This window comes from Lonchura striata, chromosome 16 (assembly GCF_046129695.1).
Source record: "Lonchura striata isolate bLonStr1 chromosome 16, bLonStr1.mat, whole genome shotgun sequence".
NCBI lineage: Eukaryota > Metazoa > Chordata > Aves > Passeriformes > Estrildidae > Lonchura > Lonchura striata.
In genome coordinates, this window is record NC_134618.1 from 17022421 (window position 1) to 17046358 (window position 23938).

At 63.9% G+C, this 23938-nt stretch overlaps 4 protein-coding genes across 6 annotated transcripts in view; 1 reads left to right on the plus strand and 3 right to left on the minus strand.

Moving 5' to 3' along the window:
* The window catches only part of CASKIN1 (CASK interacting protein 1), a 30251-nt gene extending 26059 nt beyond the window's left edge, over positions 1-4192 (minus strand). For both annotated transcript variants that reach the window (XM_077786920.1, XM_031506099.2), the window contains exon 1: positions 4026-4192. In XM_077786920.1, the coding sequence (XP_077643046.1) occupies positions 4026-4119 (94 nt within the window). In that variant the 5' untranslated portion in view covers positions 4120-4192. The remainder of the gene's footprint in view (positions 1-4025) is intronic.
* A 2325-nt stretch (positions 4193-6517) lies between these two features.
* On the minus strand, positions 6518-12906 carry LOC110482110 (hexosaminidase D). 2 transcript variants are annotated; one of them, XM_021551070.3, is made up of 15 exons: positions 12861-12906; positions 10281-10485; positions 9963-10068; positions 9589-9820; positions 9360-9469; positions 8953-9040; positions 8709-8873; positions 8433-8616; positions 8172-8243; positions 7860-8064; positions 7683-7765; positions 7399-7477; positions 7147-7248; positions 6930-7019; positions 6518-6839 (listed from the first exon to the last, which is right to left on the minus strand). In XM_021551070.3, exons 3-15 carry the CDS (start codon positions 10055-10057, stop codon positions 6656-6658), a joined length of 1689 nt encoding a protein of 562 aa, XP_021406745.1. In that variant the 5' UTR covers positions 10058-10068; positions 10281-10485; positions 12861-12906; the 3' UTR covers positions 6518-6655. The 2 variants fall into 2 exon arrangements, with proteins under 2 accessions (XP_021406745.1, XP_031361991.1); XM_031506131.2 differs by having other exon boundaries at positions 6930-7037.
* A 1036-nt stretch (positions 12907-13942) lies between these two features.
* Positions 13943-18920, plus strand: MLST8 (MTOR associated protein MLST8). The gene is made up of 8 exons (XM_021551068.2): positions 13943-14217; positions 14293-14344; positions 14559-14721; positions 14867-14942; positions 17034-17186; positions 17278-17402; positions 17844-18007; positions 18440-18920. Exons 1-8 carry the CDS (start codon positions 14089-14091, stop codon positions 18556-18558), a joined length of 981 nt encoding a protein of 326 aa, XP_021406743.1. The 5' UTR covers positions 13943-14088; the 3' UTR covers positions 18559-18920.
* Positions 18921-19226: 306 nt separating this feature from the next.
* Positions 19227-23702, minus strand: BRICD5 (BRICHOS domain containing 5). The gene is made up of 6 exons (XM_077786956.1): positions 23658-23702; positions 21757-21891; positions 21233-21385; positions 20971-21078; positions 19969-20122; positions 19227-19440 (listed from the first exon to the last, which is right to left on the minus strand). The coding sequence occupies exons 1-6, from the start codon at positions 23700-23702 to the stop codon at positions 19346-19348; spliced, it is 690 nt and encodes a 229-aa protein (XP_077643082.1). The 3' UTR covers positions 19227-19345.
* Positions 23703-23938: the final 236 nt, after the last annotated feature.

Genomic DNA, 23938 nt, shown 5'->3' on the forward strand with positions numbered 1-23938 from the left:
AAAGTTTATCAGGGACCCGCTGACACGTGGATGGGTCGGGCAGCAGCCGGAGCTGCCGGGCCCTGAGAGGAACCTGCCTGTCAGCAGAGCCCAGAGCACAGCCCGTGCCCGGGACATGCCCGGGATGCTCCGGCATCTCCCCGCGCTGGCATCGCCCGCGGGTCCCAGCCCGTCCCCTTGGCATTCCGCCCCTTCGTCCCTGCCAAGGGCTCGGGGGAGGCGTGGGAGCAGTGCCTGGCCACGCCACGGGGGATGCACGGGCCCAGCACCTCTTTGGCCAGGCTGCCACAGGATCTGGCCCCCCAGCCCCTTCCTCCCAGTGCAGATGTCCTGCCCAGCACCTCTGGATGGCCCCCGAGGCAGCAGCATCCAGGGGCTCCCATGAGCATCATCTGCTCATCCCTGCCTGGGTTTCTCTGTCAGGAGGGAGGCTCTGCTGTCCAGGGAGCAGCAGCAGGAGCTGTCGGGGGTGGCTGCCTCCCAGGGAAGGCTCCTGCTTTCCCACAGGGCCGGGGGAACCGGGCAGCTCCGGTGGCTGCCGGCCACGTGTGCCCTGGGCACTGCACCGCAATTGGATTTGCATCTGCCCTGCCTTTTACTGCATGGAAATTGAATTGTAAAATGTCAAAGGCATTTCCTAACTGCGCCATATTAGCCCGGTTTTATTAAATACTGTTATCAGAGCAGATTATGAATGCAATCAAGTGCAGGCAAGAAACCCCAGAATTAACTGGCCACTGTGCAGGAGGACACAGGAGGGCAGGAGGCAGCTGGTGAGGCCCTGCCCAGAGCCCATGGCCCCAGGCGCTCTGGCTCTGCTTCCCACTGTCCCCAAATCCTGGGGCACCGGTGAAGGAACATCCCCACCCAGCCAGTGCAGCTCCACTCACATCCCAGGGTGGCAACCCAGGGTCAGCAGGACACTGAGGGCTCTCGCTGAGCTTTGAGCTCCCTTCCCAGGCAGGGCAGGACCAGCACATGGCAGCAGGGCCAGGACGAGCCCTGAGATGCAGAGCTGCTGCCAGTGACACGCAGGGCAGGATGCAGAGCCCTGCACAGGTGGCACTGCAGGCACAGGGCTCTCCTGCCCGGAGTGGGGGCACACCAAGTGCTGCCCAGGCCTCAGCACCAACATCCTGGGCGGCGGGGCCAGGCTGGGCTGGGTTACCCAGGGTTACCCTGATGTGGCAGGACACGGGGGATGCAGAGCCCTGTGCCCAGCCCTGATCCCTGCCAGGCAGCGTGGCTAACCCAGCCCCAGCTGGCCCCAGAGCTCCAACAGCACACCAGGACACGAGTCCTGCAGGGCCACGTGCTGGGACACCTCCTTGGCCACACCAAGCTGCCATGTGTGGAAGTGCTTTCCAGAGCCCCCCAGCCTGCCCGGAGGAGAAACTGGGGCAGAGGATCCAACCCTTGGCTGGAGGTCCCACACTGCACCAGCAGCACCACACAGGAGCCATTCCCAGCGTGGATGAGCTGCTGGCAGCGCCGGCCCCACAGGGAAGGAGCCAGCTCATTGCAACCCTCCACAGCCACGGAACTGTGGATCCTCTGCATGGCACGGCATGGCACGGCTCATCTCCCACTGCCCGAAGCCCCGCATGCCCAGGACAGGATGGCACAGTGGGCACGGGTGCTCCTGGAGACACCCCACGGTCCCATCCCATCCCACGGCACTGGAGCTGAGGGGAAAACGCCAAGTCACCACATTTCTTCGAGGTAGCACCGAGAAGGAGGGGACGGGGAGGGAAACAGTTTGCTGCCAAATCCCTGCATCTGATTTGCGCAACTTTCAGACAACCTCATCAATTATGGATGCCCGGGAAGCAGGCGCGGTGTGCGCTGCGGCCGGCCCGGGCCCGAACCCACACTCACACCGAACGGGGCCCCATGTCACCATAGCAACCCGCGCTAATTCACGCAAGGATTTTGTAAATCTCGTTTATTAAACCCCACATGAATAGGATATTATCCAGATAACAGAGCTAAGTTACAAATCTTGCTGGTGCCGCGCAGCGCGGGGAGCGCCGCAGGCAGGCGTGGGACCGGAGCTTGGAGGGGACGTGGGGACGCCACGGCGTGGGGACAGCCCTGCTCGGTGCTCTGCCACTCCGGGCACCGCTGCAGCCCCGCTGCCACGGCCAGAGGTGCTTGAGCACCCCGGGCTGGGAGCACGGCACCCACGGCACACGTGGCACCCGCTGCCACAGGGGGAGCGGGATCCGGTGGGGAAATGGCCCCAGAACAGCCCAGCACTGGCACCAGTGGGTCCAGCAGAGCTGGAGATGGGCAGTCCAGCAAGGGAATGGGGTGAGCATCCACCACAACACCAGGTTTAGCCCCATTGGGTGTCCCTTGTCCCTAACCTGTGATCCTGGCACAGGGATCCTGGCCCCTGTGGCCATCCTGCCTGGTGTCCAGAGGGCTCAGCCGTGGGACACACAGCAGAATGCTGAGATGCAGAGAAGGGATGCAGAGAAGGTGGTGGCAGCCAAGCACCTCTGGTTGTTGCCACAGCCATGCCAACTGTGAGCCCAGGCCAGCAGGGACTGGAGAAGGCTGTGTGGGGACACTGTTGGGCACAGGTGTTGTCCCCATACCCACACACTGCCCCAGGAGGCCACGGCAGCAGCAGTGTCTGGAGTGGGTTGGGATGAAGTGGGCTCTGAGCTGGACGTTCTTTCTGCCCTGCACAGTCCCTCAGCAGTGACAGCAACGATGGCACCGGGGGCATGGGGGACACCACGCCAGCCCTGCATGGCACGAAGAAACACATGCCGGCCTCGTGTTGGCACCGTGAACACGCTGGATGCAACACCAGAGCAGGGACATGGGGAATGCCATGCCAACCCTGCTCAGCACCAGGACATGGGACACCACGCTGGCCGTGCTTGGCCAGGAACAGCCCTGCACGACCAGGGACAGGGGACACCTCACCAGCCCTGCACAGCTCCAGGGGTGCCAACCTCTGGGGAGTGCCGGCCCTGCAGAGAGGGGCCGTGGGCACAGCAATGGAGGGACTGTGTGCCCAGTGACCCAGGGCCGCACGAGTGCCCCCCGTGGTCCCTGTCCGTAGCCAGGAACGGTCCCCAGCTCGTCCCCGGCACCAGGCCTGAAACCTGCGGCTGCATCAGCACCATGAATTATTCAGTCCCGGGCGGAACGCCTCGACGGAGCACTTACATCCTACAGCGAGTAGATACTCACGGAGCTACACACACGTACGCCCGGAGACGCACACGCACAGCCACACGCACACCCCCGCAGCCTCACACCTGGCCACGCACCCGCGGAGCCGAGCACAGCCAGCCGCAGGGATGCACCGGGAGATACCCGCCGAGCGACATCCAAACACCCCCTCAGCGCCAAACACCAACAGCCCAGCCAAACACACAGATGCCAGGGTACACACCGCCACGCAAACACCCCACGCACCCAAACACAGCCGCACACGCGCCCGCGGCAGCGCGGACACGCGCGGAGGGGCGCGGGCAGCGAGCCCCGCATCTCCCGCGCGGGCCGGCCACACTCGCTGCACGCACACGCAGATGCGCCCGGCCGCAAACCCTGCCCAAAGCCCCGGCAGCACCGCGCCCGGCTCCCGGGGGGTCGGGAGCTGCTCCCGGGTACGGAGCGAGGGCAGCCCGGCCGGGGCCCGACCGCGCCGGGGGTGCCCCGGGACCGGCGGGGAGACCCTCCGCAGCTCCGCACCGGCGCAGCGCCCGGGGATGCTCCGAGCCCCGCCGGCACGCTCAGACCCACGCCGGGCAGCGCCCCCCGCCCCTCCCGGGGCGCCGCCGGGGGTTTCGGCACGTCTACGGTCCCCGCCCGCCTGCGACGAGCCGCAGCCGGCGATGGGCCGGGGATGCTCCGGGGCGGGCAGGGCGGCATCGCGGCCGGGCCCCGGGAGCAGCGCTAGGATGCGGCCCCGAGCCGCCGCGCCCGCCGCTGCGACGCCGGTGCCCGTGCGAGCCCCCCCTCGCTGTGTGCCCCCCGCCCGGCCCCGCCGCCGCCGCACTCACTGGCTTTGCCGGGCTTGGGCCTCTGCAGCAGCTTCTGCACGGCCGCGATGTCCTCCGCCTTCACCGCCTGCACCAGCTCCTGGTCCTTGCCCATGGCTGCGCCGCGCCGGGGCTGCCGGCTGCGGGCTCACGGCCCGAGCATCCTCCGCGGCGCGGCGCGGCGAGGGGCGGGGGGCGGCGGGGGGCGGCTCGGCGCGGCTCGGCACGGCTCGGCTCGGCACGGTGCAGCCCCCCCGCCCAGCCCGCCCGCTCCGGAGGCGGGGGCGGGGGCGGCGGCGGCGGCGGGCGCCCGGGGCGGGGCGCGGCGGGGCGGGGGGGTCGCACCGGGAGCGCGGGGGGCAGCGCGGGAGAGGAGGAAGAGGAGGAGGAGGAGGACGAGCAAGAGGAGGAGGAGGAGAGGGCGGGGGCCGCCCGGTGCTGCGGGCGGAGCGCGGGATCCCCCTCCCCGGTGCCGGGCCCGGGGGACGCCCCGGTGGGAGCCGCCGCGCAGCCGTGGCGTGTAACGAGCTGGCGGGTCTCAGCGGTCGGAGGGAACGGGGGCAACACGGCTGCTCGGGGCCTCTGCCTCCTCGGGGACGAGCCCGGGGGGGTCCAGCAGACCCCCTCCGGGGGTACCCCGTGCTCCCCAGCCCGGATCCGGGGTGCCCTTCGCCGCTCCCGGTCCCGCCTGGCCATCGCAGCAGCCTGCGGTGCCGATAACGGAAACCGGGCAAGGGCAGCCTTCATTATTTCTGTAAATAAAGCGCTCATTACCGCGTCATTTTCCACTTGTGTTGACACAATGGCCGGTGCAATTCGTCCCTTTCACTTTTAAGGCTGAAATGATCGAGACATTACAGCCGCGGAGGGTTCCCGGCTGTGCCGAGGGCTGAGGAAGCTGAGGAACCCGATAGGAAATGGGCCAGTGATGGACAGGGCGCTAATGTCCCCGCGGTGCCATCAGGGCAGAGCACGGACATCACTCGCACGAAATCAGCCCAAATTTCTGCCCTCCCGGACAAGTTCTTAGCTAAAAGCCTCTGGCAGTCCCAGCTCCAGCAAGCCGGCGCTGGGGCACACGGGGCAGAAGGCTGCTAGCCAGCTGGGCACCACAGCGCTGGGCACGGAGGGGTGCGGCCCCAGGTGGGTGCAGTGCCCGGGGACCGGGAGCTGCAGCCCCGTGTGAGCCCCCGTGGCAGACGGGAAGCTGGAGGAGGGAACCCAGCTATGGCCCGGTGCCCCCTGCCCGCCCCGTGCTGGTCCGTGCCCCCCGAGCTGGAGCCCCGGGGTCCCCTGCACAGCCCCCATCTGCGGGCTGACCCCCCCTCGGGGATGGCGGGGTCCGTCTCCTCTCCCCACCCCCACTTTCCAATCCAGGACATTTGGGTTGCCAGCACGGAACGCCGTCTAATCTGCCCTCTAATCCCGCAGCCGGGCGCCGCACGGGGCCTGAGCCGCGGCCGGGCTCCGGGGCTGGGGGCTGGGGCTCCGCACGGCTCGGGGGCTTCCTTCACATCTGCCACCACCTGATAACAACCGGAGCGCCTCAACAAAGCTCCCTTTGTGCCCCACGGCTCCCTCCTGCCGGGCCCCCACACCCAGACACCCAGCGCGGGGGCAGCTCCTGCCCCACGGCCCCGCCGGGCACCGGGACCTCTGTGACCGGGGCACGCCACGGGGCAGCGGGGCCACGGCGTGGGGCCGCTGGGGTGCACCGACCCCGGCCCTCCTCCCCGCCGGAGCCGGGCTTTGCGGGAGGAGCTCCAGCCTGGCGTTCCTGCGGCTCCCTCGGGCTCTTGCCAAGTCGGGTTGGTCTTTGCAGAGCAGAAGAATGTGCAGTGAAATGTCCCCGTTCCTGCCCTGCACACGCCGAGAGAAACCAGCGCCCGCAACGGGCAGAGCCTGGGGCACAGGGGGTTTAGGATGGGCACCGTGGGCAACAGGCACGTGGAAACCTGACTGTGGGAGCTGGAGAGAGCAGCAGCAGCAGGAGGGCTCATCCCACGCAGAGATCCCTGCATCCCCCCAGCACAGCTGCCTTTCCGATGGGAAAGCAGCACAGCAGGGCCTCTGCCCGGGCTGGAGAGGCAGGGGGGGTCTGGGAGCACAGCAGGGCCCGGGTGCTGGAATAACAGAGAAGGAGGAAGAGATGGAGGCAGAGTTTGGAGGCTGAAGAAGCCACCGCTGTGCTCACAGCCCTCCCAGCAGTCAGGACTGGAAGCAGACACAGCGCTGGCAGGGCCCCTGCACTGTCCCTGCTCCGTGCCAGGTGCCAGCCCCTGCCTGGGACATGCAGCCACACGTGCAGGGAGGGCACGGCCACCCTCCAGGCCAGCACGAGGCACACGAGCTCTGTCACACTCTGCCCTGTGGCTCCCAACCCCTCGGGCTCCATCAGAGCCTGAGCAGGGGCCCAGGAGCTGTCACAGGATAGAGCCCAGCCCTCCACACCAGCCGAGCTCCCTCTCCCTGCACAGGGGAGCAGAGCTGTGGCCCCCCAGCAAGCAGCAGCATCTACAAAAATACTTTATTGTGCAGGGGATGCCGGGGCTCTGTACAGTGCAGACGGCAGCAGCGCCGTCACCAGCAAACAGACACACGATGGTGGCCCCCAAAACCGGGGGGCAGCGGGAGTGGGGGGGCTGCAGCCCCTACGTGGCCTTGGGCCGGCCCTTGAGGCGGATGATGGCCCGGTAGTCCCGCACCAGGTCCCGCAGCTGGTCCAGGTAGGGGTCGACGTTCTCCTCCATCCACTCCTCCACCGTGTCAGGGAAGTAGATCCTCTCCAGCTGGGCACGCAGGTCCCGGACAAAGCCCTCCCAGTCCTCATGGAGCCTGGAGGGGGGAGAGCAGGGCTGCAGCTCCCTCCTGCGAGGGACCCCTCGCAGCCCCGGGCAGACCCTCCCAGCCCCCAGCAGCACGTACTTCAGCACCTTGCTGCCAAAGCTCTCCATGTTGCGAGGGTTCCCAAACTGGCGCTTCCGGTGGTAGGGGCTGAACCAGCCCTTGATGGCACTGGAGAGGCACGGGGGACTTGGGGGCACGGGGGCCACCGGGGAGGGGGAGCTGCACATCAGGCAGGTTCCCTCCCATGGAAATTCAGGGCCAGAGGCACCAGTGCCGCTGCTGCCCCCGCTGTTACCTCTCCTCCTCCAGTGCCTTGAGGATGCTCTCCTTCAGGTGCCCATTAACCTGCTCCACCATGTGGTAGATCTCCACACCGGGGAACGCTCCCCTGCCTTCGCTGGGGAAAGGGAGGAGAAGGTGAGGGCTCGGCACGTGGGGTGCACTGAGCTGGATGAATCCCAGCACCCTGGCAGGTCTGGGACCAGGGCATTTGTGTGACCAAGCCTCTGCTTCCCTCCAGTGCATCCCTTCTGACACGTGCACGCACCAGGTGCTCTGCTCCAGCTGCACGCTCTCCAAGCCCAGCACATCCAGGACCTTCCTTTTTGCCTCTTCTGTGAAGCCCCCTGGGAGGGCGAGGAAAGGGACAGAAGAGCCAGGGAGACGTCACCATGGGGCTCTCCCCAGCTTCACACACCGCCGAGGCTGAGCGAGCTGAATCTCTTCCTCCTCCACCTCCCAGCTCCCCCAGCGCCCTGCCCAGCAGGGTGGGTTGGGCAGGCAGGGGGAGCTGGGGGTGAGCCCGGCCGTGCCGGGGGGCGGGGGGCTCACCGTTCACCAGGGTCTGCAGGCAGATGGCCAGCGAGGGGATGCTGACGGGCAGCAGCTCGCAGAGCACCGAGTAGTGATCGTACCTGAGGAACAGGGACAGCCACCACCGTGCCACCACCGTGCCAGCGCGGCTCTGCGGGCACCGGGAGGGCACGGGGGGGTCCCACCACCCCTCACCTCTGCCAGCCGGTGAGCACCACGCCCTGCAAGCGCAGCGGGGCCAGCCGTGGCACGGCCTGCATCACCTTCAGCCAGCTCAGGTGGTTTTTCAGGTGGTAGCTCAGCGGGGTCCAGGCCTGCGCCGGCCCCGTGGTGCCCTTGAAGGCGCTGGCGAACCAAACGGCCTCGAAGCCGCTCTCCACGTACTTGGCGAGGAACTGCTCTGCAGCGGGATGGGCGCGAGCCACCAGTGCCACTGTCCCCAGGAGGCTGCGGGGGGCTCGGGTGGGATCCCCCCAGCACCCCCGGGAGCCCGGCACGTCACCTTACCGATCTGCTCAGCCTCGAAGTCGGGCGCGTAGAACCACACCACGGGTGAGACGTGTCTCGCTATCCCGGCCTCTGCGGGGACGGCAGCGAGGGGACGTTGGTGCCGGCAGCAGGAGGGAGCCTCGGGCTCCTCACGCTTCCCCCAGGGCAAGGCGTGGGCTCCTGCTGGCACCGGGCACGATGCCAGCCAGGGTGGGCACAGAGCGGGTGAGGCTGAGGAGCCTGGCACAGGTGCCACCAGTGATGCCCCTGTCCCCTCACCCCGCAGGGCTCCCACGCTGATCTTCCTCAGCATGTCGTCCCACATGAGCACCCGCAGCCCCCAGTACTGCGCCGTGAGGAAGCCCAGAACCTCCTTGATGTGCTTCAGGTACATGGTCCCCACGTCGCCCTTGTTGTGGCTCATCCAGTTCTTGGAGTCCATCCCCTCCCCGAGATGGAAAACCTGGATTTGGGGGAAGGGAGATGCTCAGCAGCCCTGGGAGCACCCCCAGAGCCTGGGGTGAGCGCTGGGGTCCCCGCAGAGCCCCTGCCCACCTCGTCTGCACCGATGTGGATCCAGGTGGAGCGCCGGTGCTTCTCGATCACCTGGGACAGGATGCTCTTGAGCAGGGCCAGGGTGTCAGGGAGGTGGGGGTTGAAGCTGTTGGGGAAGCGCTCGACCTCCCGCAGGTGCTGGTACTTCTCGTGCTTGAGGATGAACTGTGGGGAGGAGCCCTCAGGGGGGTGTCCAGGGGAACCCCTGGGATCTGGGATGGGGAGCGGGACTGGGACCCTCTACCTCCACATGGCCAAAGGTCTGCACCAGGGGAACCACCTCCAGCTTGTGTTGCTCCGCCAGCTGCTGGATCCGCTCGATGTCCTCCTCGCTGGGAGGGCAGGGACAGGCTCAGCGGGGGATGCCAGGGCAGAGGGCACAGTGTGGGGGCAGTTCCCCTTCCTCCCCCTCCTCTGGCACCCTACCCACATGGCCCCAGTTGCCCCACATATGTGTGCACTTTACTGAAGGGCACAAACATTGACCTGTCAGGGCAGGAAGAGCTGCTGGTGTGCCCAGCAGCACAGCCTGGCACTCTGACCGCGGGTACCGTGGGCACGGCGCCGGGTGGGTCACACCCAGCCCCTGGCACAGCGGGACCCGAGGGGGCCGCAAGCCCCACGGCCAGCTCGGCACACAGCCCTGCTCACCTGTAAGCGTACGGGGACCTGAGGATTTCCAGCTCCCCCTTGAAGGGGAACATGTCCTCGTACTCCATGAGGACGCCGTTGGCTCCCAGCTGGGACAGGAGGGGGAACACCTGCAGGGTGGGCAGGGTGGGCTCAGCAGTGGGGATGGCACAGTCCAGGTGCCAGCAGGGCCGAGCCCCGTCAGTGCATCCCCGCCTTGGTCCCCCCTCCCTGTCCTGGGCATCCTCACCTGTTCCAGGTAGGAGACTCTGGGCGCAGCTCCCTTGAGATCCAGGTGGACCAGCCTCATTTCAGTGGCACTGACATCCCTGGAGACCTGCTGCTTTTGCTTCAGGGTCATTATCTTTGCTGCAGGGAGCTCCAGAACCTGGCTCTGGGGGATGATGTCCTGGACGACGTCACCTGTGTCCCCCCAGAACCCGCTGTCCTTGCTGACGTGCTTGTGCAGCTCCAGGGTAAAGCTGCAGGGAGTGGAGCAGGGGTGGGGGTGTCCGTGGGGTTATGGGGGCACCAGCTGCCCCCAGCACCAGGCACCACACAGACACAGCCCAGGGGGTGCCACAAACCCCGGGCTCCCCCCCCGGGGTCCTGCTGTCACCTCACCTGTCACGGAAGAGGAACTTGATGCCAGCCAAGGCAACGAGGAGCAGCACGACGAGGCGCAGCAGGTTCAGCCGGTGGCTCCGCTGGAAGGCCATCACTGGGACCTCTGGGGACACACGCAGGGGCTGGTACTCCGTGGCCAGCAGTGGCCACGGAGGGACCCCCAGCACAGGTGAGCCCACCCAGCCCCACGTACCGAGCCCTGCTGCCCTGCCCGCGGCAGCACGAGACCCAGAGAAGGGCGACATGGGGGCAGCCCCTCTGGCCAGCCTGCTGCCCAGCGGGGACGTGTGGCAGTGCCCCGAGTGTCCCTCCTACCTCGTGTGCCCCAGCGCGGGGCCAGAGGCCGGCTCCGCCTCTCCCTCTGCCCGCACGGGTGAGGCCGGGGCCGGGGCAAACAGGGCGGTGGCTGCAGGGCAGGTCCCCACCCGGGATCCCGGCCGGCTGCCGGTCACCCCCGGGCCAGGGCCGTGTCACAGGGCGGCTGGGTGGGCCGGCATCACGGGCTGGGCACGGTGCATCCCTGCGGGTAGGGAAGAGGTGATTGGGAGCCACCCGGGCACATGCCAGCACCGGGCTGCACCGGGATGGCACCGGCACGGCCGCGGCACTGGCACGGTGAGGGTGGCACCCGCAGGGCCCGCGCGAGAGGCAGCACGGATCCTCCTGGGAGCCACATTCAGGCACTTCTGCCCCTTCCTTCTCCTGTTTCTCCGGTTCTGGAGTGTTCGGGGAGGCCCGGCCAGGGCAGCGCAGCCCCCCCGGCCCCGCGGAACCGGCGCCGCCGCTGCCGCCAGCGCTCCCGGTGAGTTGCCAGCCAAACACACCCGAGCTCGGGGTTAAACTCAGCTCCTCCGGCAGACTGGGGAAGTGAAAAGCAGATTTTGGCAGCTGCGGGTGCCCAAGCGGCTCAGCTGATCGCGAGGGTTTTGTTTGCGTTACCAGAGCGCGGCGGCACCGGGGAGAGCCGCGCTGAGCCGCCCCGCGCCCCGAGCGAGCCCTGGCCCAGACACAGCCCCGGTCCCTCCCGACACGGGGGCTGAGCCCCCCGGAGCCCCCCGGCAGCAGGAGCTGCTGTGCCCAGAGCACGAGGCCCCAGCCAGGGCACAGGGCAGGACAGCGACGAGCAGTGGCTGGAGCATCCCCGCTCCATCCCCACGGCCCGGTGCCCGCGGGTACCCAGTGTCTCGGTGCCCGTGGGCAGGAGGAGGAGCAGGAGCCGGATTTTGGGGAGCACTGCACTCCTTCCCTCGTGGCACTGCAGCTCCTGCGCTGCGGGGGACAAATCTGGTTCCCGCTCCCTGCCGTGCCCAGCTCGGGATATTCCTGGCAGCTCCAGCAGGGATGTGCCGGGCTGGAGATCTCTGCCAGCCCAGGGGTCACCACTGCGGGCACGGAAAGGCACCGAGGGCACACAGGACGGGGGGCAGTGGCCCCTAGGCACGCAGCATGGGGAGCCCAGCACCCAGAAAGGCCATAAATATGCCAAGTGCTAATGGCGCTGTCATGGGAACACAGCGCCTGATCGGAACAGGGATAAATATTTAGACAGACGCTGTCAGCTCGCCAGGATTGGGTGTTTTTAATGCACGTTATCTTATTTAAATAGGGCAGGTTCTCAGGGCAGGAGCTCCCTGGCACTGCCAGGGCGAGGGACGGAGCGGGGGAGTCCCGAGGGGTGCCGGGGCAGCCGGGGCGCTGTCCCTGCGCCACGGGGACACCCCGGGGCAGCGAGGGCTCGGCCCTGGATGCCGCCCCTCGAACCGGCAGCTGGCCGCCAGCACCGGCTGTATTTGTGACCTCGCGTCCGCTGCTGCCCCGGGCCCGGGAGCTCGGGGAGCCCGCGGCTGGCACGGGCGGCCAGGCTGGCTCCCGGAGGGGCGAGAGCAGCCGCAGCCCCGGCCCCCTCCCTGCCCCCAGGGTGGGCTTTGCTGCCAGCCCCCGGCATCCAGCCCCGCTCACCTGCCCGAGCCCCCAGGAGGGGAGGGTGGACGCAAACAAACCCAAACCTGAGCCCGGAGGTGGCAGTGGCCGTGCTGGGGAGGGAGCCGAGGGTCCCGGGGGTGCCACTGCGTTCCGTGGGCAGGCAGCGAGGGTTTCGGTGCCCCCCCGCTGCCCGCAGCCCCGCTCCGGTGCTCCCCGGTGTTTCCACGGCGAACCCCCGTGCCCCGGCACCCCCGGCACCCCCGGCCGTGGGGCAGCCGTGCACGCTCACACACACGTGCACACGCTCACCCGCTTCCAGAGCATTCCATGGCCGGCCTGGCCGTGCCCAGCCCGTGCTGCCAGGCTGTGCCACCCCCCGGGACGAGCTGCCCCTCGCCAGGGGTGACAGGGATGCAGCCCCACAGCCGGGGACTGCTGCGTGGGGAGGCTGCAGGTCTCTGTGGGGTGCAACCCCGGCGCAGCAGGAGGGGGCTGCTCCCTCATCCCTGGGCACAGCTGCTCCCTGTCCCATCCCTGTCCCTCCCATGGAGCAGCCTCTGGGCACAAGGGACCCTTCCCACAGCCCACCCATCCCTCTGTGCTGCGGGGCACCCCCCACACCCCACAAACCCGGCACACCCCACAGCTTCCCACACCAAGGACACCTTGGGCACTCCCGCTCTCCACGGCACCCCTGAGACCCCGGGCACACCGGCGTCCTCCGCGGGCATCCCTGCATCCTCCCGAGCATCCCTGCATCCTCCCGAGCATCCCTGCATCCTTCCCGTGCATCCCTGCATCCTTCCCGAGCATCCCTGCATCCTCCCGAGCATCCCTGCATCCTCCCCGGGCTTCCCTGCGGCACCGGGGCCCTGCGTCCCCCCGAGCATTCCCGCATCCTCCCGGTACCGGTCCCCAGCACGGCGCCGCCATCTCCCGGCCCCGAGCATCCCCCGCTGCCCCGGCCCTTACCGGCAGGTGCGGGGCGGCCGCGGGCACCGCCGGGAGCGGGCACGGGCACGGGCACGGGCACGGCCGCCGCCGCCGCCGCCGCCGCTCTTAAAGGGCCCGGTGCCCGCCGGTGCGGCGAGTGAGGAGGGACGCACCGGGCTCAGCGGGCACCGTGCCCAGCGCCCCGGTGCCACACGAGCGCGGCGGGAGCACCGGCAGAGCGCGGAGCCGCTGTCCGCCCTGACCGGGAGGCACCGGCACGAGGGGCGGCCCCGGGGTGGCTCCGCGGTGCTCGGTGCGTGCCCGGTGTTGGTTCCCCGTTCCCGTTAGGGCCCGGTGCGTGCCCAGTGCCCACCCCCGCCCAGCAACGCCCGGTGTGTGCTCTGTGCCTGCAGCCCGGTGTGTGTCCCGTGTCCCATGTCCCATGTCCCGTGCCCCGTGTCCTGTGTCCCGTGCTTGGTGTGTTCCCAGTGTGTGTCCCATGTTTCATGTCACAAGTATGTGACATGAATCGAGCGGATCCAGCAGTGTGTGCCCTGTGCCCAGTGTGTGTCCTGTGTCCCATGTCCCCTATCTCATGCCCCACATCCCATGTCGCTTGTTCCATGCCTGGCATCCCATATCCCATACCCCATACCCCACATCCCATATCCCATATCCCAAATCCCAAATCCCAAATCCCACACCCCATATCCAACACCCCAACACCCATACCCCAACACCCATACCCCACATCCCATACCCCACATCCCATACCCCATATCCCAAATCCCAAATCTCACATCCCAAATCCCACACCCCATATCCAACACCCCAAATCCCATACCCCACATCCCACACCCCACATCCCATACCCCAAATCCCAAATCCCAAATCCCAAATCCCAAATCCCAAATCCCAAATCCCACGTCCCGTTTCCAGCACTGCGCCCCCTGGCGGCGCTGCTGCTCTCTCCCCCCGCCGCGCTCCGTGGTCTCGCCCGCCGCTCCCCCCGCGCCCGGGCCATGGTCCGTCCCTGTCGCCGCTCCCGCGCATGCGCGCTCCCGCCGGACGCTGCGCACTCGGGAGGCGCCGCGCGCACGCGCAGAAGCGGGAGCCGTGAGGGCACCGGGAGCGGACCGGGAGCGGACCGGGAGCGGACCGGGAGCGGGGCTGAGGGAGACCCGCGGGCCGCGCCGACACCCCGCGGCGTGAGGGCGGCCCCGCAGGCTTTAGGGAGCCCCCCGAGCGCGGCGGGAGCGGCGGCACCATGAACGCGGCGCAGGGCACGGTGGGCAGCGACCCGGTCATCCTGGCCACGGCCGGCTACGACCACACGGTGCGGTTCTGGCAGGCGCACAGCGGCATCTGCACCCGCACGGTGCAGCACCAGGACTCCGTATCCTTCCTTCCGTGCCCGGCGCTCGGGGGCGGGCCCGGCTGATGCTCCGTACCGACCTTAACGGGACCGCAGCAGGTGAACGCGCTGGAGATCACGCCGGACCGGAGCATGATCGCGGCCGCAGGTGCGCGCTCCTGCCGCGCCGGTGCTCGGCCGCGGTGCTGAGCCACTGTCCGGTGCCGGGCTGCTGCCCGGTGCTCTGCCCCAGCCTGGAGCTGAGCCTCTGCCCGGTGCTGAGCCGTGGTGCTGAGCCTGTGCCCGGTGCTCAGGCACTGCCCGGTGCTGAGCCGCTGCCCAGTGCTGAGCCGTGGTGCTGAGCCTCTGTCCGGTGCTCGCAGGGTACCAGCACATCCGCATGTACGACCTCAACTCCAACAACCCCAACCCCGTCATCAACTACGACGGCGTGAGCAAGAACATCACCTCGGTGGGGTTCCACGAGGACGGCCGCTGGATGTACACGGGCGGGGAGGACTGCATGGCCCGCATCTGGGACCTCCGGTGGGCACCGGGGCTTCCCCGGCCCGGCAGCCCCCCCGGGAGCCCTGAGCACCCCTGTCACACATCCCACAACCCCTGAGCACCCCTTCCTTATTCTGTCCCAGGTCCCACAACCCCTGAGCACCCCTCCTTCATTCTGTCACAGGTCCCGGAACCTCCAGTGCCAGCGCATTTTCCAGGTGAACGCTCCCATCAACTGCGTCTGCCTGCACCCCAACCAGGTGAGGAAGCTGCCTCCTCTGGGGTTCCCAGCTCAGAGAATCCTGAGGAACAGCGCTTAAAGCTCATCCCATCCCACCCCTGCCATGGCAGGGACACCTTGCACCATCCCAGGCTGCTCCAAGGCCCCTCCAGCCTGGCTTTGGGCACTGTCAGGGATGCAGGGGCAGCCCCAGCTGCTCTGGGCACCCTGTTCCTGTGTCACCTCTGGGTAAACCTGAGGGGCTGCAGAGATGTATCCCAGCAGAAGATGGGGTACAGCACAGCATGGGCTGGGGGCTTCACACGATGTGTTTGTGCTGCTGACCTGGTGGCTGTTGCAAAGGGACAGCACAGGGGCTGCACTGAGCTCATCCCACGGGAGGAAACGCCCTTGCAGTGGGCCCTGGGGATGTGATGGGAGCAAAGCTGGAAGAGTGAGGGCAGCTGGGGAGCTTGAGGGTGACAACACTGCCAGGGAAAAGCATCCTGGGGCCTTTGGCTGTGATTCCCTTCAGGTGGGGTTTGGTTGAAGTTCCCCAGTGGGTTCAGCAGCTGTTGCTGAGCAGAGGGAGAGCGGGGGCACTTGAAGAGGCTGAAGAGAGCACGAGCAGGGAAATCAATAGGGGTCAGTCAGTGCTAATGGCTGGGCTGGGCTTGCAGGACTGTGGTTTTTCCTGCCGACCATCCAAACCTCTCTAAAGTCCTGAGTCATGGAAATGTTCCCCTGCGTTTCATTTGGCAAAGGTTTAATTTTGCAAATCAGGAATTTCAGGCGAAATTTGAGATGGGTTATTTGGAGCAGACTACCCAAATCATGTAGACAATCCGCTGTCTTGTAGTGTCAGTGCTGTGAGAGTGTGTTGTGTTAAATGAATGTTGCTGAACATAGGTCTTTGATGTGAAATAATCCCTGAGCACGGTGCTGCTGAGGTGCAGAGTGCTGGTTTGTGAGCAGAAGATGGATAATTAGACCAAAGGTGGCAGCATTTGTTCGGGCAGTTCCGTGGCTCTGCAGTTCCCTCTGCAGAGATGCTGATCCAATTATCCAGAGATTCCTCACGGTCTGAGTAAAGCCATGAAAACTTTGGACTCATCATTTACACCTGCTGAGAGGGGGCTGAGGAGCTCAGAAGAGACTTTTGTGCAGTCAGATAAATGCATTGAGTGGTGTCTGTCTCCTTGGAAGCAGCCTCTGCTCCCAGAGACAGGATTAGCTGTGCCTGATGACCTGATCTCCTCTAGGGATTCTGCTAAAATTATGGACAGCGCAGGGCTGTCGATAAAGGCCTGCTCTGAGTGGAGACATGCCAGCATTGTCTTCTGCCCTGAGCACGGGATCAGAGCCAGGACTCCTGCCCTTGGCTCTTGTCCTTCCCCTGAGAAGGGGGGAGAGAGAGGAAAAACCCACTTCGGTTGTGTTTTTCTGGTATCTGCACCCTTGAGTGCTTCAGTTGTTCAGTGGCCAAGCTGCCCCTTACTGCTGCCTCTCAGACGTGCTGAAAACCACTTGGCTGCTGTGGGTGTGCCACAGCCCTGGAACCAGGACAGCTCTGTTTGCTCTGGGGTTTAGAAAATCAGCAAGCCCTTCTGGGGAGGGAAACAGCCTTTTTGTAGAGTGTCACGGGAGTCAGTACCCGGCTGGGATAGGCAGGGTGTGAAACAGCCCTGAGCTGGGGAGGGAGGAGGCAGGACAGGACCGTGCTGCAGTGGTGCTGCAGGGGCACTGTCACTGCTGAGGCAGGGCTGGGAATGATGAGACTCTTAAGCTTAGAAGGTAAAGAATGAACTTTATTAACAAGTACGTTTCTCTTTTATAGAGAACTTTGTGACAATTAATTTCATTGGTCTTAATTGGTCTTTCATTGGTCATTTTACACTATTGGTGTACTATGAATAGCACATGGTGGTAGAACATATCTACAATCAATATGAACAGAAAGAGAGATAATAGATAATTTAAATTTCTCTTGGACTTTTTCCCAGGCTTAGCCTGGTAGAAATCTCTCATTTTCTCTCTGATGCAACTGAGAATATCCATAGGGCACGACGTGGGTGCCAGCTCCAGGCTGCTGCTCACGGTGCCCACAGAGACACGGCCGTGTGCCCTGCAGGCAGAGCTGATCGTGGGCGACCAGAGCGGGGCCATCCACATCTGGGACCTGAAGACTGACCACAACGAGCAGCTCATCCCCGAGCCCGAGGTGTCGGTGAACTCGGTGCACATCGACCCCGATGCCAGTTACATGGCGGCCGTGAACAGCTCGGTGAGCTCCCCGATGGGCTGGCCCGGGCAGCCGGGCTGGGTTTGGGTGGGCATCCAGCAGCCCGGGCACAGCTCCCGCTGTGTCTCTGCAGGGGAACTGCTACGTGTGGAACCTGACGGGCGGCATCGGCGAGGAGGTGACGCAGCTGATCCCCAAGACCAAGATCCCGGCGCACACCCGCTACGCCCTGCAGTGCAAGTTCAGCCCCGACTCCACGTGAGTGTGCAGCCCCTCACCTCCCTCCCAGGGCAAACATGGGCCTTTTGGGGCAGGCAGGGGCCAGCTGTGCCTCCAGCTGTGCCTCCAGCTGTGCCTCCAGCTGTGCCTCCAGCTGGCTCCACACTGTAGGTCCCCAGGGAGGACCAGGACAGGGGGCAGGGGATGTGGCACCAGGGGGTTGCTGTCAGGGGTGTCCCACTCATGCTCCCTGAGCTCAGCAAAGTTTGCAGCCATGAGCTGTTCTGCAGCTGCTGCAGTGTGAGCTCCTTCCCACAGTCTGTTCAGCTGGAATCTGCTAAATCAGACTGTAAGGAGATCTGATTGCAATGGGAGCAGTACTCCAGGCTGGCACTGGCCCTGGCCCAGCTCTGTGGCAACCAGAGGCCCACAGGGGGACAGTGACTGATGAGGTTGCCCTCAGATGTCTCCTTCTTGCAGGCTCTTGGCCACCTGTTCTGCAGATCAGACGTGCAAGATCTGGAGGACTTCAAACTTCTCTCTGATGACAGAGCTGAGCATTAAGAGCAACAACCCTGGGGAGACATCCCGGGGCTGGATGTGGGACTGTGCCTTCTCCGGGGACTCCCAGTACATCGTCACAGGTGAGGCACCACCTGGGCTGTGCCAGGGCTCTGCAGCAGCCAGGCCTGCCCACTTACCCTGGCTGGGACATGGCCAGAGCCTGGGGCACAGGGCTGTGAGGTGGGAGCAGCCAGTTCTGCTGGCTGGAGCATTTTGTGCTGCTGCAGTGGGGCAGCTGTTGGAACTGCAGAGGAGAGCTCCAGCTGTGCTCTTCAGCTCCCAGCTCCCAGCCTGTTAGTCCCTTGACCACACCTGTGGTCATTTCCACACTCACTGCTCTCCAAAAGAATGAAACCCCAGAGAAATGCACTGAGCTGCTCTGCCTTGCTGGTCATCACCAGCCCTAAGGATGCCTGCATGAAGCAAGAGCAAAAATATTTCTTAGAATAATAGTAAAAAAAAAGCTTAAAAGGTAACATATATCCAACTCTTCTTTTCACTCTGTGTTCCAGCCTCCTCTGATAACCTGGCCAGACTGTGGTGTGTGGAGACAGGAGAGATCAAGAGGGAATACAGTGGCCACCAGAAAGCCGTGGTGTGCCTGGCCTTCAACGACAGCGTCTTGGGATAACAGCCACCTGTGGCAAGGACAGGACCTCTGCTTGTTTCCCCTTGCCAGACCCTCTCCAGAGCCTGGGACATGCTATGTACCCATCCCCTCCTGCACGGAGAGGGCTGGGGCTCTGACAGGGGCAGCTGCACTGCCTGAGGTGAGACCAGGCTTCAGCTCCAGGCAGCACATTGCTGAAACGTGTGTGGGAGGGAGTGGGACAGGGAGGCACGGTCCCACTGCAGGGACATAGGTACAGTTCAGCTGCAGGAATCCCTGGGGCATTGGCTACTGACAGCTCTGGATGTCCCTGTACCCCAGAGTTGGGAAAAAATAAAAGTCAGCCTTTGCCAGTGATGGGAAAGGCTGAGCAAAGAGGAGAAGCAGCTCTTGTCTTGGTTTGCAATCCCTTTATTCAAAGTGTTTCACAGAGTGACTTGGAGAGCTGCTCTCCTAAAGCCAACCACCCCCCAGATGTAACAACAACCACCTTGTGTTGAACAGAGCCTGGAGCCCCAAAACTCCAGCTGCTTCCCGGGATTCCTCTGGGCCTGGGTCTCCTAATTCCTATGGACGAGGCACAGCCCTGGAGCAGAGCTGCAGTGTCTGTGCTGGCAGTGCTGAGCAGAGGCCTCCTGTTTCTCTAAACTCTCCTGATCCTGTTTCTCTAAACTCTCCTGACCCGCAGCACGGAATCAGCAGGAAGCTCTGGGGATGTTGCAGGTGTTCCCTTCCTTGTGGAAGTCAGAGGCTTTTCAGGAATCCAGTTCAAGTGTGAGGGCAGAGAGGGCGGCCGTGGCTGCAGCACTTACTCGGGCAGGTAATAGAAGCAGATGGAGACACAGATGTTGCTGGGGAAGCAGATGTCAATGCACAGGTAGATGAGGCGCTGCTTCCCCGGGCCTGCCAAGGAGCAAGGACAGCAGTGAGAGCAATGCTTTGGTCCTGCAGCTGCAGAGTCCCCGGGGATACTTTGCTCCTGCAGCTGCAGAGTCCCTGAGGATGCTTTGGTCCTGCAGCTAGAGTCCCTGGGGAGCTGAGCAAGGGGAAAGCCTCAGGCATGACCTTTCTTACTCAAGCTGGAGTCAGATGGAGCAGGCTGACAGCTCAGCAGGCTGCTTTGGCTGAGGGTGAAGATGACAGGGATTAACCAGCGGTGTCTCAGGGGACAGCTCTGTGTGCTGGCTGTGCTGTGCTGCTGGGCAGCTCAGAGCCCATCCCCGTGCCACGGCTCAGGACAGGGGGTGGGTACAAGCCAGCACTCAGGGGTGGTGAACAATGGCCTGATTTTGTACTAGAGGTCACCCGTCCCTGTCCTGGGCCTTGGCAGCCTGTCCTGGGCTGCATCAGCTGCTGTGCAGCGGAGCCTGATCCTCTTAGAGGTGCTAGAAAAGCTGCTGCTTCCCCTGCCAAGGGCAGTGCCCCGCTTACCGTGCCCTCTGCGCACCCAGAAGATGGAGGTGTGCTCACACAGGGTCTGCACAGCCTCCCCCAGGCCCCTGGGCTCCAGCTGCTCCCCTGCCACAATGCCCAGGAACTCCCGGTAGAACTTGGTCTGGTTGTTGGGGTGCAGCAGCTGCTCAGCCTGAAAGAAATGGCGCTGCTGGTTCCTCACTTTGTCCCTCAGGCCCCAGAGCCCTGCTCTGGCTCCCAGGGCACCCCAGGCGTGCTCTGCAGCCCAGCAGGTTTCTCCTGCCAGCTGCCCTGCCCCAGCTCTCATTTTCTGTCTGTGGGTGCTGGCAGCCCCAGCACTACCCACTTTTACTTCCATTTAGGAGCCTCAGGGCTGGGCAGGTGCTTTCCTCTCCCTGCATCCCTTTTGGGAGCCTGTGTCCCTGCACTTCTCTGGGAGTAAGGTGAGGACCAAGGAGCCCCCAGGAGCTGCTGAGGAAATGGATAGCAGATGGCAGGGGCACAAAAAAATGTGGCTTTCTGTCTTCTGGAAACGGAATCTGCCCCTTCTCAGGCATCCACTGACACTTTGTTCCGAGGGTCCGTATACATGATTGCCTCCAACTTTCTTCCCTGGGAGTTGGTAACAAACCCCCCTTTGTTTTTCCTCCCCCAGATTTTTGAGCAGGTAACAGAATCCAGTGGGAGCAGGTGCTGCAGGAGCCCTGCTATTCACCTCCATGGGACACATCCCCCTGCCCCAGGCTGCTTCCCACAGGCATCAGAGTAGGGATAAACCCAGGAGCTGCTGCTCACAGCTGGCTGAGAGCCCAGCCTGGGGGCACAGCTTTGCTCCTGTGAGCAATGAATCCCTCAGAACAGGGGCTGCCACTGCTCCCCCCAGCTGGGAGACCCCTGCCCTGGCTCCCTGAGGGTGGAGAGTCACTCCTGCAAACCCACAGAGGGGAGAACGCTCAGCAGCCCTGTGCAAAGCTCAGCCCATCCCCCAGCTATCCCGGGAATGCTGCAGCAGCTGCTCACGCTGTGCTCAGAGGTGTTGAGAGCTGTCTGCAGGGTCTGCAGGTCCCAGGGGTCCATCCTCCTCAGGTAGCAGGCTCGCTGCTCCAGCGGCTTGTAGCACACGTAGCCCTGTGGACAGATGTGCCCCTTGGAGCAGGCAGCACATGCCCACCCCTCTCCCAGGAAACCCCCAAAGTGTTTCCCCTGCTCTGTGTTCACAACTAAAGGTGCAGAGGAAGGCAGCAGAGAGGAGCTGGGGAGGCAGAGGTGCCCCAGCACTCACGTTCCTGCTGTCGTACAGCACCACGGCGCTCAGGTTGCTCTGCGAGGTGATGTAGTAGGTGACGGTGCTCCTGGCCTCGTCCACCACGGCAGTCTGGTTCCTCAGCAGGTCCTGCTGGCCCTGGAGCGTCACTCGGAGGAGCTGGGAGCCAGCCTGGGCATGAGGGGCGGGAGGGCAGCACCCAGCATCAGCTGCTCCCTGTGCAGCATCTCCCCCCAACACCCCCAGCTGGCCCTGGGCTGGCCCCTGCTCCTGTCTGATTCAGCCGTGGAGAGGAGGAGGCTCTGACCCACAGCTCCTCACCCCCAGTGCCCCTCGTGCCAAGGGCACCAGTGCTGGAGGAAAGGGCCAGGGGACTCCCAGCCCTGCCTGCAGCCTGCCAGCACCTCCCTGCCTTGTCCAGGGGCTGATCCAGCCAGACTCGGCCCACAGCTCAGCCCACCCATCCCTCCTGGGAGCTGCTTCCCACACAGCCCAGGGCTGCAGGAGGGAGGAGGCTTCCTGCCCAGATCAGGATCCCTTACCTGGGCAGAGCTGGGGGAGAAGCTGAGAACCCCCACGACAGTGACACCAACGACTGCAAAAAACAACAAGGCAACGGACAAGATGATCCAGAAGGTCCTGGAGGGAGCTGGGAAGTATGCTGTGGTCCTCCTGTCCTGGGACATGGAGCAAAAGGAGGAACAGGAGTTAAAATTGACCCTTCTGCCAATTCTTCCTCATCAAACAAGTTTCCAGCTCATGCCACAAAGCCTTGTGCAGACTGGTTGGAGTGCAGCACCTGGAATAACAGAGCCTTTATCCCAGAGTGCTGGAATTCCAGATCCAGCATCCTGGTAACCAGCACTGCCACAGCCAGGAAAGCTGCAAAGCCCTCGGGGCAGGGCTGGAGCAGCAGCTTTCCAGACACAGGGAACAACAAATTCAATTATTGTGGTGTACAGCAGAAATCCCCAGTGGGACAGTCAGCATTGGAATCAGACCCTGTGTGGAGTGACCCCCCTCCCTGCACTGCTCTGTGCTGGATTTTCTTCCTAAATTGTTCTCCATGAGACCAAGGAAAAGAGCTTGGCAGCGCTGTGACATTTCTATTGGCTCTATTAATTTACTTTAATTCTTATATTGAAGCAATTAAATTTAACATTGGCACATAACAGGATTTTTACAAAGCAGAAAATGTGCTTTCAATAATCTCAAACACAGGCCACATTTAAAAAAGAACCTGTTTCTCAATCCTCTGAAGGACAGAGAAATTCAATCCATGCCCAGGATTACATGTGCTCCAGCTGCACGAGGATGGGCTCATCCAGCCTTGGGACAGTTATGGATCTTTATTGGAAACTGGGAACTTCCAGATTATTCCCTCAGAAAAGCAGTGAGTTGAAGCTGCACCCATCTGAAATCCTATCAATTCCAGCAGAGCAGAGCCCAGCCCTGCAGTAACTGGCAGATTTTCCATAACCAGTGGAATTCCCTCAGGTGGGAAAGGTGCAGATGCAGAACTCCAGCAGCTCCCAGCCCTGAGCAGGGCACAGCTCATGCCCATCCCTGCCCTGGTTCCTGCAGGAACAGGGAATACTCACTGCAGGAACAGGGAATGCTCACTGATGGAAGAGGAATACTCACTGATGGAACAGGGAATACTCACTACAGGGACAGGGAATGCTCACTGGAGCAGGGAATGCTCACTGATGGAGCAGGGAATGCTCACTGCAGGAGCAGGGAATGCTCACTGATGGAGCAGGGAATACTCACTGATGGAGCAGGGAATGCTCAATGCAGGACAGGGAATACTGCAGGAACAGGGAATACTCACTGATGGAGCAGGGAATACTCACTGATGGAGCAGGGAATGCTCACTGCAGGAGCAGGGAATACTCACTGCAGGAACAGGGAATACTCACTGATGGAGCAGGGAATGCTCACTGATGGAGCAGGGAATGCTCACTGATGGAGCAGGGAATACTCACTGCAGGGACAGGGAATGCTCACTGATGGAGCAGGGAATGCTCACTGATGGAGCAGGGAATACTCACTGCAGGGACAGGGAATGCTCACTGATGGAGCAGGGAATACTCCCTGATGGAGCAGGGAATGCTCACTGATGGAGCAGGGAATACTCACTGCAGGGACAGGGAATGCTCACTGATGGAGCAGGGAATACTCACTGCAGGAACAGGGAATGCTCACTGATGGAGCAGGGAATACTCACTGCAGGGACAGGGAATGCTCACTGATGGAGCAGGGAATACTCACTGCAGGAACAGGGAATGCTCACTGATGGAGCAGGGAATACTCACTGCAGGGACAGGGAATGCTCACTGATGGAGCAGGGAATACTCACTGCAGGAACAGGGAATACTCACTGCAGGGCCAGCACGGCCAGCACCGTCTCCTCCTTCCATCGTCCTCTTCAGGCTCGGACCCGGCTGCTGCCGCTCTGCCTCCTGCCCGTGCGCAGGCTGGGCATGGTCCCGGCTGCGGGCACACCCGGGAGAGCTGCAGGTGTGTTCCTGGGCCATAAATACCTGTGCTCGCAGCCAAAGGGCTCCGCGGGAGGGGAAACCTGAGGCCGCAGCGGGAGCTGAGCGCTGCTGTCAGTGCCCAGCGCGGCTCTTCCTGCTCAGCCCCGGGACGGGCAGGAGCCACAGTCGGGGCCTTTGTGTGCCCCCGGGGCTGGCACGGCCCAGCACGGGCCCAGGTGAG

What these genes read in the sequence shown, in the direction of transcription:
- LOC110482110 (XM_031506131.2), bottom strand. Translation starts at nt 10,057, where the DNA reads ATGGCCTTCCAGCGGAGCCACCGGCTGAACCTGCTGCGCCTCGTCGTG. An exon ending in CCTGCAGACCCTGGTGAACG is followed by an intron (nt 7,478 to 7,682) that starts GTGAGCCCCCCG and finishes TCGCCCTCCCAG; the next exon opens with GGGGCTTCACAGAAGAGGCA. An exon ending in TTTGGCAGCAAGGTGCTGAA is followed by an intron (nt 6,840 to 6,929) that starts GTACGTGCTGCT and finishes TCCCCCCTCCAG; the next exon opens with GCTCCATGAGGACTGGGAGG.
- MLST8 (XM_021551068.2), top strand. Translation starts at nt 14,089, where the DNA reads ATGAACGCGGCGCAGGGCACGGTGGGCAGCGACCCGGTCATCCTGGCC. An exon ending in AAGTTCAGCCCCGACTCCAC is followed by an intron (nt 17,403 to 17,843) that starts GTGAGTGTGCAG and finishes TCCTTCTTGCAG; the next exon opens with GCTCTTGGCCACCTGTTCTG. An exon ending in CTCCCAGTACATCGTCACAG is followed by an intron (nt 18,008 to 18,439) that starts GTGAGGCACCAC and finishes TCTGTGTTCCAG; the next exon opens with CCTCCTCTGATAACCTGGCC.
- BRICD5 (XM_077786956.1), bottom strand. Translation starts at nt 23,702, where the DNA reads ATGCCCAGCCTGCGCACGGGCAGGAGGCAGAGCGGCAGCAGCCGG. An exon ending in GGCAGAGCGGCAGCAGCCGG is followed by an intron (nt 21,892 to 23,657) that starts GTCCGAGCCTGA and finishes TCCATGTCCCAG; the next exon opens with GACAGGAGGACCACAGCATA. An exon ending in CTGGGTGCGCAGAGGGCACG is followed by an intron (nt 19,441 to 19,968) that starts GTAAGCGGGGCA and finishes GCTCCTTGGCAG; the next exon opens with GCCCGGGGAAGCAGCGCCTC.